This window comes from Danio rerio, chromosome 14, assembly GCF_049306965.1.
Source record: "Danio rerio strain Tuebingen ecotype United States chromosome 14, GRCz12tu, whole genome shotgun sequence".
NCBI lineage: Eukaryota > Metazoa > Chordata > Actinopteri > Cypriniformes > Danionidae > Danio > Danio rerio.
In genome coordinates this window covers 19,297,254-19,317,617 of record NC_133189.1, presented here as the reverse complement: position 1 = coordinate 19,317,617, position 20,364 = coordinate 19,297,254, and the positions used below count along the sequence as shown (strand labels likewise).

The 20,364-nt window shown below is 34.4% G+C and overlaps 1 protein-coding gene across 50 annotated transcripts in view; it reads right to left on the bottom strand.

Annotated features, from left to right (window-relative positions):
• limch1b (LIM and calponin homology domains 1b) overlaps positions 1 to 20,364 on the bottom strand; it is a 205,298-nt gene that overhangs the window by 77,145 nt on the left and 107,789 nt on the right. For 34 of the 50 annotated variants that reach the window (XR_012389672.1, XR_012389670.1, XR_012389671.1 and 31 more), the window contains exons 4-6: positions 14,674 to 14,777; positions 5,809 to 5,839; positions 3,649 to 3,759 (exon numbers count right to left, since the gene is read on the bottom strand). Coding sequence is in view for 47 of the 50 variants with exons in the window: in XM_009291003.5 (XP_009289278.2) it covers positions 3,649 to 3,759; positions 5,809 to 5,839; positions 14,674 to 14,777 (246 nt within the window). In the remaining 3 variants the exon portion in view is untranslated. Of the gene's footprint in view, positions 1 to 3,648; positions 3,760 to 5,808; positions 5,840 to 14,673; positions 14,778 to 14,997; positions 15,126 to 20,364 lie in introns of those variants that run through there. The other 16 variants (XM_068213323.2, XM_073921750.1, XM_073921755.1 and 13 more) reach the window with 1 other exon arrangement.

Below are 20,364 nucleotides of genomic sequence, written 5' to 3'. Positions count from 1 at the left end.
TTTGTTATTCCCTTATTCCATGGTCATTGGCCAATTATAGACCAGTTAATGCTCTTTATAGTGCACCATTTGACCACAATTATATTATTTACTACACATTAGATCTCCCCACTTTGAACCAGTTCACCACCGCCATGGACAGCAACATTCCAGAGGCATTCAAAGTTCAGAAAATAAAGCAAAAACACAGTCAACATCCCTGTGACTTTAGTGGTTCAACTGTAGTCATCCATGGACACTTTTGTGTGGCAAATACATTGTAAATATGACTTTGTTTGCCTATATCTTTCTCCCATGTCAGGGTGTGCATTTACTATGGGCAGTGCAATGTATTTACCATTAGTTTCAGCAGAACAACACACAAGCATAGTATTGTCAGTATTAAATACCCGATATGACATGAGAGACACAGGCAAACAAAGTAATTTTTATAGTTTTTTGGTGCACAAAACCGTTCACAGAACTTCGTATGATTACAGATGAACCACTGAAATCACATGGAATGTTTTGGTATTGTTTGAGGTTGTCTTTGAGCTTCTTGTCTATGGAGGACGAAGGAGCTCTCGAATTTCATTTAAAATATGTCAATTTGTGTTCTAAAGATGAGTAAATGTCTCAGGGGATTGAAACAACATGCATGTGAGTAATTAACAACAAAACGTTCATTTTTAGGTGAACTAAAGTAAAAATAAAAGCTGAAATTGCATTTGTTTTTTGGTACTACTTAGTATACCAGTACATAAACATATTGTTTCTGTCTTTTAAAAGTGGTTTGCTGAATAAACTGTTTTTGTACAATTATGCAACCCTTACTATTAGATCGTCTTGACTGTTATTCGGAGAGAACAGAGAAGAGCAGGAATGCATGAGATGTGACGGATGAACTGAAGGAGAGGTGAGGTTTATATAGCTGTATCGTCATGACTGGCAGTCACTGGCACTTAAAAGTGCAGTTCTCTGATTAAAGAAATAACAGTGCACAGCTCCAGTCAGCTCTTTTTCACTAGGTTGTGCTGTGTCACCAAAACACAAACCAGCCTTTCATTAGAGTCCTGCAGCGCTGTGACTGAACCCAGACCAGCCCTCCATCTGTCTGTTTGCGAATATCTGACCAGATGGGGAAACACTTTTCATGCAAAGGACACATGACATGATGGAAAAATAAATCGCAGGCCAGTGACATCATTGGCTGTGTCACATAGGCCTTTTTATAATCAATGTGATCAGTTTGCTTTTGATCTTCACAACTTTAGAAGAGACCTCTTAATTTGAGGCAGGTATAAAGATAGTCTATAATATTCACCATATTAAAATAAATGATTGTAACACTTTAGTTTGAGTACTATTAGTAATACTATTAGTATTAGTACTATTACTTTAGTTTCTCACTATTAAACATTGGCTTATTACCTGTTTATTATTGAGATATTGGCTTTTTTATTAGTACTTATAAAGTAAACATTCTGCATGATCTTATTCTACATCCCTAATCCTACCTAATACCTAAATACTTCCTTAATAATTATTAATCATCAGAAAATTAGGTGTTTATTGAGCCAAAAGTCACAGTTAATTGTTTGTTTATGGTGAGATATGAACCTTAAAATAAAGTGATCATATAAATAATTAAGAATGTGCAAAAAAATCTACTGCACAAAACAACAGAGGTATTATTTGGCCCACTGATGTACATGTGAGATCACTGTGCTCCCTGGAGATCTATTAAAGACCTAAGCCCTGGTTGAGTCCAGTCATCTGAGCCCATCTGAAGAGCCCATAAATGCTCTCTTCCAATAATGACCTCAAGAATGATGGACAGAGGTGGAGTGTTTTTCTCTGGGCCAGAACTAGACACTTAGGGCCAGATTGACTAATAGCTTGCACCAGTGCAAACACTCTTTTTTTATTGAGTACAAAAATGTGCTGTCTGGATTTCCTAAACACACACAGTGAAACATTTGGTTGTACAGGTAGACAGAGTTTTTGTGTGTGTTTCTGTGTTTCACATCTATGTTTGTACACAGTAAAACCCAACATGTTAGGGCAACTCAAACCATTTCAGGAAATGATTGCTACATTTGGGTTAAAAAACTAATCTATATGGGTAATGTGAATGTACTCCATTTAAGTAATAAGGTATTTAATTAACTCATTACCTCTTTTCAAATTAGTAGAATTCACTTTCAGTACATTTTGAGTTAACTACACTCATTTCTTTTAATAAAGTTGACTGTTGGGTTTTACAGTGTAGGAGTTTCCCTTTCAGATGTAAATTTTATATAAAAGTAGTATTTAAATAATCATCCACAAGTATTTACTAAGGTTATATTTACATGACAATGGTGTGACTAAATGTTTTACATCATAAGAAAAGATTTATTTGCATTTAAAAAAGTTGCATATTTTCAAAATGGCCGAAAGTGTAGGCTGTTCTACAAAGTGTTAGGGGTAATACGTTACAATTAACATGCGTTACATAATAATATTACTTTTTCAAAGTAACGAGTAATATAGCTGTGATGTGAAGTGACGCTGACAATGGGGTGTTGATCTAATTGCAGGGTTTATTATGCAGAGAATCAATGGTCAACACAGGGGCAAACAGATGTATACAGGCAAATCCAGATTCATAGTAAAAATAACAGGCGAGTTGTCAAAAGGCAGGCAGCAGACAGGGATAAACAATAAAACAAATAAAACAAAGCAAGGGTAAAAACCGCCAAGGCAAGAAAAAGAAGTTGTAATTTCACATTACAGTAAAACAAGACTCAGCGATGAAGTGTGTGTGCGCTGTATTTAAAGTCCATGTAATCAGTTCGTAATGATCCTCTGGCTGTGTGTGTGCTCATCACCAGAACTAAGAACAGGTGTGTGTGAGTGGAGTGCATGTATGAAGCTGCAGTCCCTAATGTGGTGGATTTGTAGTTCTCTAGTTGTTTCTTATGTTTCTCAGTGATCTGCAGCTGCTGGGTCACTAGTGATCATAGCAATAATGCATTACTTTTTAAAATAAGTAATAATATTTGAGTTGATTTTGAAAAAAAAAAATGTAACGAGAGTATACAAATATACTTTATATGTTGCTTAACAGAAGCAATCCAATCCAGCTATTGTTTTAAAGTGAATTTCTCTGTAAAAATGAACAGCAATAAGCTCATATGGAGCACAGAGACTTTTCAACCATCAGGGGAAATACACAACAATCATTTTAAAAGAAAAGAAAAGTTCAGACAATGTGCTTGTGTGTTTAAAGGACAGACAGAGTAAAATGTTATATTTTCCAATGATCTTTCTAAAAATGTTCATTCATACCCAATACTTTACCACTGCACAACCTACATTTCACAACCTGTTCACTTTTAAACCACCCAAGAGAGACAAAGCTGTGTTATAAAAAAATAAAACAAAAATAAGCTGCAAATATTAGCACAATCTTTGTGAAAAAGTAGCAGAAAGGCAGAAAAAAAATTCTCCTGTCAAAAAAAGCATCCTGCAAACTATATGGAACTCTGCTCTACTACTAAAGCTGAGAATTTATGACAAACAAAAAATGTGCTGTTTATAAGATCAGCATAACTTCATAAGTAAGTCATCAATATTGGCATTGATGATTGAACAATATAACAAGCGGGTTTGGTTTGTTTTTACCTTTCTCATCTGTGACAGCAGTCCCTCAAACTCGTGCAGGTCCAGGGTGGGCCCGTTGTATGTGGCGCTGCTATTGGCTGCTCGGCCCAGCCAGTAGATAGTGATCAGAACCTGAATGAACATAGTCAAAATATCCCTCAGTCACTGTCTTATATACATAGTGAGATATCACAACATTCAATACTGTCTATGTGGAATTCAGACAAGCTCTTTGTTGATGTCTCGGTATAACCCGCTTAGATGTTTTAGCTTGTTACAGTTTTTAGACCCTGCCTGACAAAGAAGACAGCATACCACAAGACTCCTGTTTAGAAGAATGCATGTGACATAAGTATTCACCTTGTTTTTCACAAGTGACCTTAGACCACAAAATCAGCCTTATATTGCACAAAGATATTTATTGTCCATGTCTATAAAATACTAGTACACTATAAGGGTCAAAATGATTGATTTTTCTTTTGCGACAAAAAAATATTTATTTTATTAGTATTAAGTAAAGATCATCTTCTATGAACATTTTTTGCACATTTCCTACTGCAAATATATCAAAACTTCATTTTTGGAGTAGTAAAGTGCTTAATTGAGACCAATTTAAAGGTAATTTTTCCCAATATTAAGATTTTTATACCATCAGATATCTGGTTTTCAAATAGTTGTATCACAGCCAAGTTTTATGCTAACCAACTATACATAAATTGGAAAGCTTATTTATTAAAAAAAAAAAGTTATGTATAAAACAAAACAAAAATAACACTTGTAAATGGTTTTGTGGTTCAGAAACACATGTCGTATCTGTACATGATGTACAGATGTATATCATTTTTTTAATTTAAAGGCTTTTGGTCTAATCCACTTCCAGTAATTTCTAAAATTACAAACCAGCCAAAATTTGAATTTTGATACCGCAAAATGTTTTTGTTTTCTTAAATGTATGGCCTTAATTGTAAACACACTGGTTTACAGCACAGACAACATTCACAGTTATTTAATCTTGTTAATTTCCTACAGCTACTAATCAATCAGGTCTCACACACTTTACTTTCACAATAATATTACACAGGGCACGCATTTGTAACACATAAAGCACATGGATCGTGTGGTTTTGGAACATTTAAATGTTGAAAATAATAGTGATCATTTATTCATTCATTTCATATTAGCTTAGTCCCTAATTTATCAGGGGTCGCCACAGCGAAATGAACCACCAACTACTTTGGCATACGTTTTACACAGCAGATACCCTTCCAGCCACAACCCAGCACCATGGTGGTAAATAATAGTGATAATTACAGAAATTAAGTGTCTATTAAATAATTTCTGCTTCTATTAATTGTATTAGTTTTCTATTAATAACAAAATGTTTAGTAGGCTATCTATATACAAATGCTAAATTTATAGAACTTTATTGAAAATTTAATCAAACATTTAATTAATTATTTTTCATTTAACAGAACAAAACAAATTTCACAATATTCATTCATTCATTTTCCTTTAGTTTAGTCTCTATTTCAGAGGTTGCCACCACAAAATGAACCACCAACTATTCCAGCATGTGCTATATGGATCGAATGCCCTCTCAGCCGCAAACCAGTGTTAAAAAACACCGATACACACTCATTAACACACACTAAGGACAATTGAGTATATTCAATTCACTTATGGTGCATATCTTTGGACTGTGAGAGAAACCGGAGCACCTACAGGAATCCCATGCCAACACAGGGAATTTTACAGTATTTCCTTATAATATTTTTTTATTCTACAGAAAGTCTTGTAATAAAAGCATTTTTAATAAAAAATACAGAATTTTAGGGTCAATATCGTTAGCACCTTCAAGAAACATATACATTTTTATCGATTGGCAACAGAACAATCCACTGTTGTCCAATGACTTGCCTAATTAACCTAATTTGCCTAGTTAACCTAAATAACATAGTTTAGCCTTTAAAATGCACTTTAGACTGAATACTAGCATCTTGCCAAATAACAAAGGCAAAAGACTAAATAAATTAATAGTAAACAGTTATAAGAAATAGTTTAAAATATGTTCTCTCAATTTAACAGCACATACTGTAGGAAATATTTTAAAGTATAAAACTTCACAACAGGACTAATCATTTTGCTTGTAAACATCAGAGGGATTCAATAGATGTTACTTACATTTTTTAACTTCTTGTTGTTGTCTGGACTTCTGAAAGAGAAAAAGAATAAAAAGTGTTTGATGCAAGACAAACAAGATATATAAAAAAAATATCTAAACAAAAAGTAGCTGAGACCGAAATAAATCAGAAGACCGAACAATGTACTCTAACACCAGGTCATGTCTTCAAAACCATGCATTATTATTGGGAACCCAGTGCGGATTGTTTTGACTGGCATGACTTGACTTACAGGCTGTAGAAATGTGTTAAAAATGTAAACACTGAAGATCTGACCAGCCCAAAAATCACATTAGATGACTGTGCATCTCTCAAGTTATTTGATCATCTCTAAACATCGACCATTGCTGGCATTTTTACGTTTCTTTTCATAACATAACGTTTAATATAAATTAATTGATTAAAAATACGAACAGCAGGAGGGTAAGAAAGAAAGAGAGAAAGGGTGTATTCTGCTTTCCTTCATGTCTGTCGAATAACAGGATGGTTTGTTATTCTAAGCGTTCCTCCGGTAAGATGGGATTAGGTCGACACCACATGACAGATTCCAATATGTATTAGATCATTCTTCTGATAGCACCTTCTGTCTTTCTCTCTGCCTTCAACTGTCATAAAGTGTTTATTGTTTCCTTCAACAAGACGAGTAGCTACATACTTCAGTTCTGCGCTCATTTCATAGATGTGTCTGTGATCCAGTGGAAAGAGTGATGGATGAGATATGAGAGAAAGAGAAAGAGGTATTTGGAAAGAGACAGGCCGGTACAGGTGTGTGGCAGACATGCATTCAGACCCATCAAAATTTACAGACAATTAAACAGGTTTTGTTTCTGAAATGCATCCCTTGAGGTTATAGGATATATTGAATGTACTGTAGCGGAGGCTAAATAAATGACGAAATTATCTTCTGTTTGTGCCTTTTATTATACATTCGATTAAAATTGGTAATGTTATGAAATTGGTTATTACATAAATGTTAATCATTAATGATAGATATTATTCAGGAAACTTTTTACCTTGCAAATTAGTATAGGATAGGATAGGAAAGGAAAGGATATAGGATAGGATAGGATAGGATAGGATATGATATGATAGGATAGGATAGGATAGGATAGGATAGGATAGGATAGGATAGGAAAGGAAAGGATATAGGATAGGATAGGATAGGATAGGATATGATAGGATAGGATAGGAAAGGAAAGGAAATGAAAGGATAAAGGATAGGATAGGATAGTATAGGATAGGATAAGATAGGAAAGGAAAGGAAAGGAAAGGAAAGGATATAGGACAGGATAGGATAAGATTGAAAAGGATAGGAAATGAAAGGAAAGGAAAGGATATAGGATAGGATAGGATAGGATAGGATAGGAAAGGATAGGATAGAATAGGATTGGATTGGAAAGGATAGGAAATGAAAGGAAAGGATATAGGATAGGATAGGATAAGATAGGAAAGGATAGGATAGGATAGGATAGGATAGGATAGGATAGGATAGGATAGGATAGGATAGGATAGGATAGGATAGGATAGGATATTTTTCCCCGGGAGGAAATTTGTCCTGGGCAAAAAAGTGTTACAACGTTGCTCTAAGCAGACAATAAAATAAATAAAACAAACAAAACAAATAAGAAGATAGATTGCTTACAAAGTAAGACCATATATAAATATATAAATATGAAATATATAAAGCACAGAGTCTGTACGAGCTTGTATTGTTTTATTCAAATGATTTTCATTGCTGTTTTTTGAATATGAACCAATTAATTTTTTTTTAATTGAACAGACAGATTTCCAAACCAGTACTGTGATTCCATAGCGAATAAGACTTTCAAACATAACTCAGTAAAAAAAAAAAGCAAGATATTGCTACACACCGCATACAATCTCAGCTTTCTTAAAAAATAAAGCCTCTTTGTAGTTGTAAGCACAAACTGTCAAAGTGTGTTCTACATCAACAACAACAAAAAAAACACTGTCCATATAGAACACCAGGTACAGTTGGGGTCAGAATTATTAGCCCCACTGTTTATTTTTCCCCAATTTCTGTTTAAGGAAGAGAACATTTTTTCAACCCATTTCTAAGCATAATAGTTTTAATATCTCATTTCTAATAACTGATTTATTTTATCTTTGCCATAATGTTTTTTGAGAACGATTAGCTGGAACAGTTCCATTGAAATAAACTAATTTGAAGGATATGAAATAAGTACTATATTCTGAATGTAGTTATTAAATGTGTTATTAAGTAGTAATGCACAATATTGCACATTTGCCAATATTCAGACTCTTTTTGCCTGAGATAATGGAGATATCTTTTCTGATAGTTTGTTAGTGTTTATTCAAGTACAGTTTGAAACGATTATTCCCTGTAAGTGTTGTGCCTGTTTCACACCGCAAGAGAAAGCAGAGCATGAGCAGCACGTGCGCAGTGGGTATGGAGAGCAGAAGCAGGCGTTTGTCTTTCACACTAACTGCGTCTGCAGCATAGAGCTCATCGCAAGCTGCTGCACAGATCAATCTATCTCTGTCTATTCTATCTAGTTACCTATCTCTCTCTCTCTATATATATATAAATACACTTTTTTTTCACTTATTATCTGCACCAAGGCCCGCAGCAATATCCTCATTTGCTGTTTCCTTAACCTGCAAGTCTTTATTATACAAATTATATAGATCATACAGTACTGTGTGCTTCTCAAGCTGGAGTGTCATTCATGTCTGGTGCATTCAGAAGACTATGCCTGTGACATCATGTAAATTTGTTTTTGATCATCAGGATGTTGTAGGCCTTTAGTTAAAATAGAAAAATATATAATATAGTTATAATGATATTTATACATGACAAAACTTGTGTGCAACTTACTAAGCAAAACCAATACTAAAATTGTTTTACATTTAGTTTTGTAGTTCAGGCCTAAATAAATATTTGTTGCCGTTTTTAATTCTTTAAGTTCATTTGATTGACCATATATAAATCAATGGACATTACTGATGCATTACTTGAGTAAAATTGCTACTTTTTATTATCATTCAGTGTGTTTTGGTCATTATCAATGCATTGTCATTTTAATTGAGCGTGAGCAGTGAGGCAAAAACAGACCCTATTGCAGCACTGCTGCTTCAGCAACACTCATGCCTTAAGCTGATGTGCTGCTTCTGCTGGCGGCATGTGTCAGATTCTGTCTTACTTGTGTCTTTGTATTCATCATGTGACCTTTCACCATGTGCTCCCTTGTTACAGTTGCCGCCATTTTTTAATGTTGTATTTAATGTTTTATTTATGTCATTCAGTCTTCGTCTGGTTTTCACAGTTGATGTCTATTTTCATCCCATGTCCTTCCTGTCTTAAATGTTTATCAATAAATCTACGTATTTGATAATCCTGCGCCTTCCTGTATTAAACCCAGGCGTTACAGTATAAAAGCTCTAATCTGTTAACATGCATCCCGAAAAATATGCGCTGCTCGCGCTTGCGGTCTGAAACAGGTTTTAGCTTCTCACAACAACTTTAAACCAAACTTGTGATTTTATGACCTTAATCGATGCTCTGTCACCGACTCGGTCCCAGTCACTCTCCCCGCTGGCCAGCAGAGGCCACCATCTCTGGATTTCTAAGCATTACATCATCCACTTACACTGATCCAGCACACCTGAACTGAATCCCGCTAATGACCCACGTACCCTTTATAAGCCGCACTCAAACACTCAGTCTTTGCGAAGTCTTGTTCAGCCCCGGCCAGCATTACTGAGCGTTATATCCTGCCTGATCTCCTGTGTATTACTCCAGCCCGTTTCTGACTCTGCTTTGCCTTCTGCCTGCCCACGACATAAGCCTGTTACACGGACTCTGATACTCGCTGCCTGCCCTCGACCCAAGCCTGATACACGGACTCTGAATCACGCCGCCTGCCTCTGACCCATGCCTGGTAAATCACTCTGTGTCTGTCAGCCGCCAGCCCTAAGACCTTTATTGCTATTGTTGTTGTATGTTCGCACCTTTGTGCGTGTTGATTGTTTGAGTGAAAGTGTGACTAATAAATACTGCATAATGGATCCCTCCGTGTCAGTCTCCCCGTTACATGCTCCTAGTAAGAACTAACATTTTCTTTTATTTCATTTTTATGACTGTAACAGCAGCCCCTGAATGCATTTCTCATGGGGCAAGCACTAGGACCCAGCGGGAAGCTCATTGGAAGCATTATTCAAAAGAAGATTCTTAATTGTCAAATTCAATCCTTTTTTATATCCTGAATAATAAAATAATTAAACAAGATCAAGCATTTTATGACATAACTTCATGTTATGTTATGTTATGTTGTTTATTTTACTTTCATTTTCCTAGACTATGGTTTGCAGCAGTGTATCAGTCGTGTTACTGGTCGGTTAACTAGTTCAGGTTAACTAGTTATTTTTCTTTTATAATTTAATCTAAATACTCAAAAATCTACGCATTAATATCCTATTTATTTCTATCATATTTCTAACTTCATTTAGAACTCCAGGGCAAATGTGTGAATAGTATTGTAGAAATATAAAATAAATATAAACTAATTATAAAACACTTTTTCAAAGAAAAAAAAAATGATTACAAAAATTGCAAAATGTAAACATTGTACTTCTAAGATTGACTCATAATGCTGTCATGTTTCTGTCTGCATTGCTGTAAATGGCGCGTAATAATGCGATCATATCGATTTTTTAAAAAGTAAACAATGTATTTTGTAATACCACGATATAAACGATTATATGAAACAATAGACTTTTTATATTGTCCATACAATATATACAGTATTGTCAAACTGTGGCGATTTGACCCAAGCAAAAGCACATGCAACAAAGAGTGTAGGAGTGAAATTCAATCTCGCTTGTCCACAGAGTCTGACAAAACCAGTCCTGTAAGCAAGACGATCTCTGAGATTTACAGTAGTTTCAGTGTGCAGTCTCAAAAACGCAGTCTCCTCATGCCTGACGACTTATCCCTCACAAGCACACTCCTGAACTCTGAGCACGACATCTGAGAAGACAGACTGTGCGCTGGACAAACACACCTCTGTTTCATATCAGCACGTTGTGGCTATGAGAAAAACAACAACACAAAAGCAAAATGGAAGAAGCCTGTATGCCCTTGAAGGCTGTTAATGAGGTCATGGAGTCTACACAATACTTATCAAAGTGAGGAGGACAAACACAGACTTCCATTGTTTTACATCAAAGTAATTAAACAGTGGTCAACTGATATGGACTTTTGATAGCCGTTGCTGGCATATTTAAGAGCAAGACGGCTCAAGATAGTAAAGTATATATTACATCTATTAAGTTAGAAAAATAATAATAATAAAATTAGAATACTGTAAAATAAACAGATATCCTATATCTGCTGGAACTGTGGGGGAAATTTTGTGGGGAGATTGTCATTTCTGATGTGTTTGGTTACAGAGTTCATAGGACTGCCTTATTTTTGCTTATGAGAGATATTAAAGACATTGTCCCCAGAGGTGACCAATGTTTGTGTAAGATTCTTCTTGTGGTTATTATGTATGTGCATATTGTTATATGTGCATGTACAGTGCTCAGCATAAATGAGTTCACCCCATTATGAAAATGAATATTTTTTTTTTCCATTTCTTAGTGAATATGGGTAATATATATTGGTGCATTTGAACAAAGCAGATTTATTAAACAGATATATTTGTTAAAATAATATTTTAGTCACCGAACATCTTTACAAATTGGATATATAATACATTTAAATTCACGCAAAATATTGCAAAAAAAAATTACAACCTACAACATTTCAACTAAATTGTATATATATATTTTTCTCTTTATATTTTTGGAAATGTTATTTAAGATTTTTCTCTAACAAATAAATATTGTAAAGCATCTTATAGAAAATATTTATTTGAATGAAAGATTTTTGCAGGGATTTTTCTCTGTATTGTAAAAATCAATTAAATAAAAAAAAGTTATAAAAAATGACAACTTCTCAATTCTGTTATCCTAATATAGACTATTTCTCAAAAACAAAAAAATGGTTAAAAACGTGACGAGGAGGATTATGGATATAAGTTGAATTTGTAGTTTTTACACTTTTTAAAATTTAAATGTGTTATTTTTCATATCAAAAGGGATGTTGAGCGACCACACTCTTATCCTGGCCAAATTCTCTCCATCCTCCCTTACCCATCATGGCCTCCCAATCATCCCCATCCACCAAATTGGCTCTATCACTGACTCTCCACTTCACCTACAGCTGGTGTGTGGTGACTGCACTGGTGCTGTTGTCCTGTGACAGCGGTCACATCATCCAAGTGGAAGCTGCGGCTGGAGGGGAGAGACCCCCCTGTTGATGCGCTTTGGGTGCATGGCCATACCCGATATATGCACTTGATAAGTACACATTACATTACTCTTCAATAAATCTGTTTTGTAAAATGCAGCAATATATGCCATCCATATTCACTGAAAAATTAATAAAAATCTAAATTTGCAAAGGCAGTGTATTCTTTCTTGCTTACAACCTGTCAATCAAAACAAGTTGTGAGCAAATGTGTGCTTTGTGTTAATAAAATGTTTCTTGTGTGTAATTACTTTGAACTGGGTGACAGTGTTAACAAAATGGAAGTATGTACATTTCTATTGGCAAGGGACAAGACAAACTCGTCAAAGCTAAAGCATAGTTCAGTCTATGTCAATATGAATTTATAACATTCTAAAAGACTAAAGTGTCATTTAATCTTCAGGATTTAGTTAACGGATAAAGAGTGTTATGTTTATGAGTAAAACACAACTTTTCATATGAAGAGAATAATGTTGAATTTATCATACTGAACAATCATTAACGTTATTAAAATTGACGCCATTTGGGGAAATTTTGTTTCTCACCACTGTCGCCACTGGCTTGCTGGGTATTGGACTTGTGGAGCTGTGCATTGATGCTCTTCAGTGTTTGGAATTTCAGCAGTGAAATTTAAACCACACTGAACTGAACTAAACTGAACTTCAACTCTGAAAACTGGAATGACGCAGTTTCAGTTTACTAGAACTTCTATGTTAAGCTGCTTTGACACAATTTACATTGTAAAAGTGCTATAGAAATAAAGATGGATTGAATTGAATTGTATTAAATTTATATTGGTATAGTTATTGGAAAATATCACTGAATAATTGGCTACAGATAACATAACGCACAGTTCATTTGTATACAGCATGCATTCTTTTGTAATTTTTCAACAATTGCATTTTTTTTATATTTTACGCAAATGTACTTCACTACAACAAAATCACCCCAATCATTCTAAAATATTAATGTCTTTCCAAATTAAACTTCAAAATCAAGTCATCTGCTAAATATTTTTCTATTGAAATATATATTTCGGACAAATATATTGCAATGCAATGTCATTTTTTTCGCAATATTCTGCAGCTTTAATGGAGATCTGAGTAATACCTGCTGCTCTCCATATCATTCTGAAAGATTCTTGACCACTTCAGTATTTATAAAATAAAATCAAAGGGGGACACAGCCTTCTCTGTTGCTGCACTCAGGCTATGGAATTCTTTGCCTTATTCTGTAAGAAATGCTTCCACACCAACTTCCACACCAACTTAAGACAGCATTTTTAGATTCTTGATTATCCTAATGTGTTTATATATATATATATATATATATATATATATATATATATATATATATATATATATATATATATATATATATATATATATATATATATATATATATATATATATATATAAATCAACAACACTAATAATAAATTAAATAAACGAATAAAGACATTTTATTTATATTGCGCCTTTCTAAAATATATATATATATCGGGTTTTAGCAAAGCACAATATAAATAAAATGTCTTTATTCGTTTATTTGCTTGTTTGTTTAATTTATTATCAGTGTTGCTGATTTTTAAGACATATAGCTGTAAAACATGAATACCATTTATTTAAAAAAAATTTAAAACATTTATATATTTATTTATTTATTTGTTTGTTTGTTTGTTTGTTTTGTTTGTTTGTTTATTCATTAATTTGCTGGTTTAATTATTCTAAAAAAAAAATTTAAAAATTCTTTTTTTAAGACAGAGCTGTAGATCATGAGAAGCATTTTTAAAATATATATTTATTTTTATTGTACTTTTTAAAAAAAATGTGTTTAAGTCGTAGATCTGTGGAATATTAATAGCATTTCTCATTTGGGTGAATTATTCCTTTGGGTGTCAGATAATGGTTGTGTAAACCCAAATCAAAGTCATCAAAGTGAGCTAATAAAAAACAGAGCACAATAGTGACCCATTAACATAAAACACATAGCATTCAGAATATCTGTTACTAGTAGAACACAATGAAGAGCATCATTTAGTTTAAATTGAGCTCAAACTGACCTCTTTGATTTTTGAGTGACAACTAAACAAAACCTCAAAATTAACATCAGTTATCCCACATACAACCACACAAGCTGATAACATCAGATGTTTTTAAATGCACTAAATCTACACTGTAGCAAGATCAGACTGTATTTTAAAGCCATCCATCCGTTTATAATTAGCCTGTTTTACAACAACAAAGAATGGAACAGATATATTTTATTTAATTGCTAATATATTGAACAACTGAAATTCCTGTTAGTGAATACCTCAGTCTTTGCTGTTCAATTTAGAACTTAAAGCTCCATAGTTTACAGTGAATTAAGAAACACTTTCAAGCTCCACTCTTCAAAGATACTGTATTACAGCCTTCCGAAACTAAGCCAAAGCCTCACTAAAAACAGCGTTTCTGAGTAAACAAGCACATGGGCGTACAAAAACACACACATTCACATGATCAGAGTGTAATAAGAGGTTGATCTTACTTGTTGGTGCGCGTGGAGGTGTCCTGTAGATCTCCAGGATCAAACAACTGCGAGCCCTTCAAACCCAACTCCTCACAACCCTTCAGGAAGAGCACCACATTATCCTAAACACAAACACACAAAGACACATGCACACGTGAGTGGATCCTGCATGAGCGCTGCGCCAACACTAACCACACATACACATACACACACACACACACACACACAGCATTAAAGAACAAGAGGGAGGCAAATCGACGCCAGTGGTTTTGGGCACACACTGCCTGCGTCTCTCTCTCTCTCTCTCTCTCTCTCTCTCTTCTAGTTGAAGGCTCATTCTACCTCAGGTGCAGGAATGTCTCTCTCTCTCTCTTTCTTTCAGGTGATTTGGGCTCTTTTGTTGAAGTCTGCAACCTGAGCTCTGTTATCCGTTCTGTTCTACTCTCTGGTTCCCAGCTCCTGTGAGTCCTGAACCCTCCCTTTACTTTCTCTCTTTTACTCTCACTCTCTCTCTCTCTCTCTTCAGCGGACCTGCAAGGGTGGCACAGCTTCCTGTCCCAAGTGATTGTTGTCCCTCTGTTGTTTTGGAAGGACACAACTTTTTATCTCACGCCCATGTGTGTGTGAGTATGAGAGAAAAGAGAGATTTAGCTTTTTTAATTACAACAGTTATTAAAACCAACTATAACATTATACTATTTTATAATATCTTCCTTAATTATATGTGTAAATAATTTACAACATATTTACAACATTATAATATTTAGATAAAAATAAATAAACTAAATAAATAAAGACAATTCAGTTGCAAAAACATTAATCACTTTTTTAGTAATTAAAATTGAACAATAAATCTTGATTTAACCTTGTTTTTTGAGGAGAGAGTGAGCGATATTTTGGATTTTAACAATTACTTAATTAACAAATATCCATTCGTTCACTTGGATAAGTCCCTGATTTAGCAGAGATCTCCACAATGAAATGAACCATCAACTACTCTGCCACAGGTTTTACGCAGCAGATACCCTTCCAGCTGTAACATAGTTCTGGGAAATTATTACCAAACAATTATTTACCAATTCATTTTCAAAATCAAATCAATTAAATTGCAACTCTTCATTTGGAACAAAGCACAACCCAACATCACAACACCACTCCATCTCAACGACATTAATTGCTTTCATCATTGTATAATATTTAAAATCAACGATAATTATAGACAAAACTAAAAACAATAATAACTGACATTTCTATTCATTAATAATGATGATGGACACAACTATAAAATGAAGATGTTGTCACAGCTGAAGATTCTTCAGTTCTGCTTCTCAAACAGAGCCGTAATGATTTGCTTGAAGCAAATTCTGAGATTTTACTGTAAGTCTTGTTTTGTAAGTTTTGTTCAAATCACCATGTCTGAATTCATTGATATCACTTATTAAAGACAAAAGAGAGATCTGCTAAAACTAATGTTTATGAAATAGATTGATGAATTCATTTATTCTTTTTTTTATTTCTTATTAAACTTAAAAGGAATTTCCTACATGGGGATTACAATGCTACAATATAATTGAAATACTTCTATTCCTGCCGTTGTTGCATCATTAATTAGAAATTATATATATTTAGAAAAAAAAAAAAAAAACGTTTAATAATTAATAGTACGATACTAGCATTTATTTATACTAGCACTTCATTTCTACATCAAAGAGTAAACCATCTACCTGTAGCTTAGGTTGAAAATCACAGTAAGCTCTTAAAGCTTCTCCTTTGTCAACAACATGTGTTTGTTATTATTATTACAAATTTAAAAAGAGGTTAGCATGTTGCATTTACATTCATAAAATGAGTTTGAGTGGAGCAGTATTTATCTGAATTGAGCCACTCTGAGACTCTGAAAACTCAGCAGCTGCTCAAAAGTAAGTGAACACTTTGTTATTTCACTCCAAAAACCATCCTCAGGTTACGTGTTTTGGCTGACCGCAAAGAGTTAATATATTAATTAATGTAACCACGTACACTGATTTTGCACATTTGACTGATTGCTTGCATTTATTTCCTATAATGTATAAACATATTGTATGTTATACTTTTATAATGGCCATTATTGATTATTAACACTGATATTCAGCAAGAGAGGGCTTGATTCATATTTTCAATGAAAATGAAAGGTGGCAGCAATGTTATAGGCTCCGCTTTGAGTTCTAAATATGCATACAATGTAGATGACGGTCATATTAATATGCAGCTACATGACGCCTCAGCATTTTTGGTGTCTGTTAATCTGTTAAGTTAATATCAAAGTGAAAATAGGCATTTCTTTATTATGATTTAATTTTATTGTTAAGAAAGTAAAACAATGTAGCCAGGGTGATGTGAATGAGGCTTTAAAGTACACTGTTTCCTTTGAAGATTTCTCCAACGTGTCCTCAGGAGTTTGTTTTCCATATTAAACTTGCGAAGTCTGAACTTACAACGAGAGGATGCAAGACTGAACTGTGGGTAGGCTACTTAATTTTGAGGAAAAAGCCCCTATCAGCAGCCCTGCCTCTCCAGCGTTTCCAAAATACTCTGTTGTCTGCACTTGAAAACTCTGTCGCAGTGTGGATAGATGGCGTAACCGCGAAACTTATGCGTTTTAAAACAAAACATATTAGTGTAAACGGAGCCTCTGTTTAGGTGGGCATGTGGGGGGAGGGAAAGGGAGTGAGTTTACATAAAAATGGGAATATTCGGTTCGAGTATGTGCTAAGTTTTCACTAAACAATCACAGGCGCGGAGAAGGAAGACATTGACTATGTTTACATGGACATCAGTAATCAACATATTTGCCAAAATAATTTGTCGACTTTAACTGCAGTGTGGCACTTTCACTTTCATTCAGGAACATTTCATGTAAGCACCCTGTGAAAAACAATATATTTAATGTGAGGAACTGCTGGAAGAGTGTAGTTTTATAGAATGTTTGATAACGCACGCCATATGGGAGAAAAAAACCTCTGCATTTCTCTTTAACTTTGATGCAGTAGGTAGGTAGCATCAGAAAGCTTGATTAAGGTGTTTAAATGTTTACATTTGGAGAGCAGCATTTACAGCGGATCTTTCCGTCCATAATATTGTAGTGATATAATAGATTACATTTTATATTAACGTACTGTCATAAGAACGTACATACATAAGGTATGTCTTTAAAAATTGAAAGAGCACTGCTGAGGACACAAACCAATTTTGTCCTCTGAATAAACAAACAAAGACCACTGATCACACACTTACCAAATCTGTAAAGACAGGACAATCAACACCAACTGGAATCGCGTCTTTTTTAAAAGGCGATATTTTTACTTGAATGACATGAAGCTTTGTGCAAATTTTAGGCTTAAAAATAAAGGCAAAAATACAGAAAACACTTACAAACATGCAGCAAAGAGTTAATAAGTCTCAGACACACCCACTCATAAACAAACACAGATCCCTGCACTACTGCTACACTCTACTTATTGCTGTCTTCATGGATCTAAGGATCGCCGTGGTCTTGCAGAGCGAGACATTTAACTATCAGTAGAAAAGCCAAGGAAAGCTTTGCAAACCCATAAACAAATCTAGAGACTAATTCTTCCCTGAAAGTGCTCATTGTAACTGATTCCTAGACAAATACAGCACTGTTTCCAGATGGAAAGATAAAAACATTTTCGCACTGACTTTTTGAAGGTGTGTAGCAGACAAACATTTTGACTTTTGCATTCGGAAAGGGATTTTTTTTTTATTTTTTTGAGATTTTACCCACTGTTAAAAATGTCTTCCTGTTACTCACTGACTTGTTATTGAATTTGAATCAATCAATCAATCAATCAATCAATCAATCAATCAATCAATCAATAATAAAAGATTGACCCCTTATTTGTTGTTATCTAGCTATGGCAGTGTCATTAATAACACAATTCAATAATTATGGAGATAATTAAAGCCAGAGTTCAAACGAACATTCACAAACAAAAGATTTGGAGTCATAACTTTAGCTCTCAACTAGTTAACTGTAAGTATGAAATGTTACGATGAGACATATCTGGAGTTGTTAAATGCTGAATTACCACAATCTGTTAGAACTTTCAAAGGACTTTGCTTGGTTTTGGGTGTATGGCATACAAAGAAGTATTATGGTGAAGAATACAACGAGTCAGAAAGTAAACCATTTAAATTTTATATGCAATTAACAGTATTTTAATGTATAACATATTTTATAATCTATAAAGATGCATTATCAACTTTTAAAAACAGTTTGTGTGTGTGTGTGTGTGTGTGTGTGTGTGTGTGTGTGTGTGTGTGTGTGTGTGTGTGTGTGTGTGTGTGTGTGTGTGTGTGTAAGGTGCTATTCAAACCAAACACATTTTTCCTTCTCACTTTACAAATGTTTTTTAATTTGTTTAGTCAGTCAGTCAGTCAGTTAGTTAGTTAGTTAGTCAGTCAGTCAATCAGTCAGTCAGTCAGTCAGTTAGTTAGTTAGTTAGCTAGTCAGTCAGTCAATCAGTCAGTCAGTCAGTTAGTTAGTTAGTTAGTTAGTTAGTTAGTCAGTCAGTCAGTCAGTCAGTTGCTTGCTTCTCTTTCTTTTTTTAATTACAATTTCTTACTTTATTTAACAGATATTCTCACAGAATACAAACCTAATAGATCACTTAGATCTTTAAGATCATATAAACTAGAAATTCCAAGAGTTCAGTCAAAGCAGGGTAAGTCAGCCTTCAGCTACTATGCCCCTCGCTGCTGGAATCAGCTTCCAGAAATGATCAGATTTGCTCCAACATTAGGTACATTCAAATCAAGACTGAAAACACACCTGTTTAGCTGTGCCTTTACTGAATGAGCACTGTGCTACGTCCGACAGATCACACTATTGTGTCTTTATTTTCTTTTTCTTTCTTTTATAACCTGTTTTAACACATTTTAAGCAGTTTTTATCTATTTTAATCATTTTTATTGTTTGTTTTTTATTTTTTATACTTGTTTTTTTTTTTTTGTTCTTGTTTATGTAAAGCAGGTTGAATTGCCACTGTTTACGAAATGTGCTATAGAAATAAACTTGCCTTACCTTAATTCTTTTTGTCCTGTGTTTTCTGTTCTACTGACCTGCACCTTGCATTTTCTACCTTAAAAGCTCATCAATATGGTGTAGAATGCAACGATAATGCAAGTCACCTTAATTTTTTTATTCATTCATTTATTTTCTTTAGGCTTAGTCCCTTAGTTCATCAGTGGTTGCCACAGTAGAATGAACCGCCAACTTATCCAGCATACGTTTTACACAGCAGATGCCCTTCCAGCCACAACCCAGTGCTGGGAAAAATCCATACAACCTTCTTGCAACCTTCTTGCTGTGAGGCGACAGTGCTTACCACTGAGCCACCGTCTCACCCTGTTAGAATTTAATGTAGAATAACTAAAACATCATTCATTAATTTTCTTGTCGGCTTAGTCCCTTTATTAATCCGGGGTTGCCACAGTGGAATGAACTGCCCATCTCTGGGAAACATCCACACACACATTCACACACACACTCATACTCATACACTACGGACAATTTAGCCTACCTAATTCACCTGTACCACATGTCTTTGTAGTGTGGGGGAAACCGAAGCACCCGGAGGAAACCCACGCAAACGCAGGGAGAACATGCAATCTCCACACAGAAACGCCAACTGAGCCGAGGCTCGAACC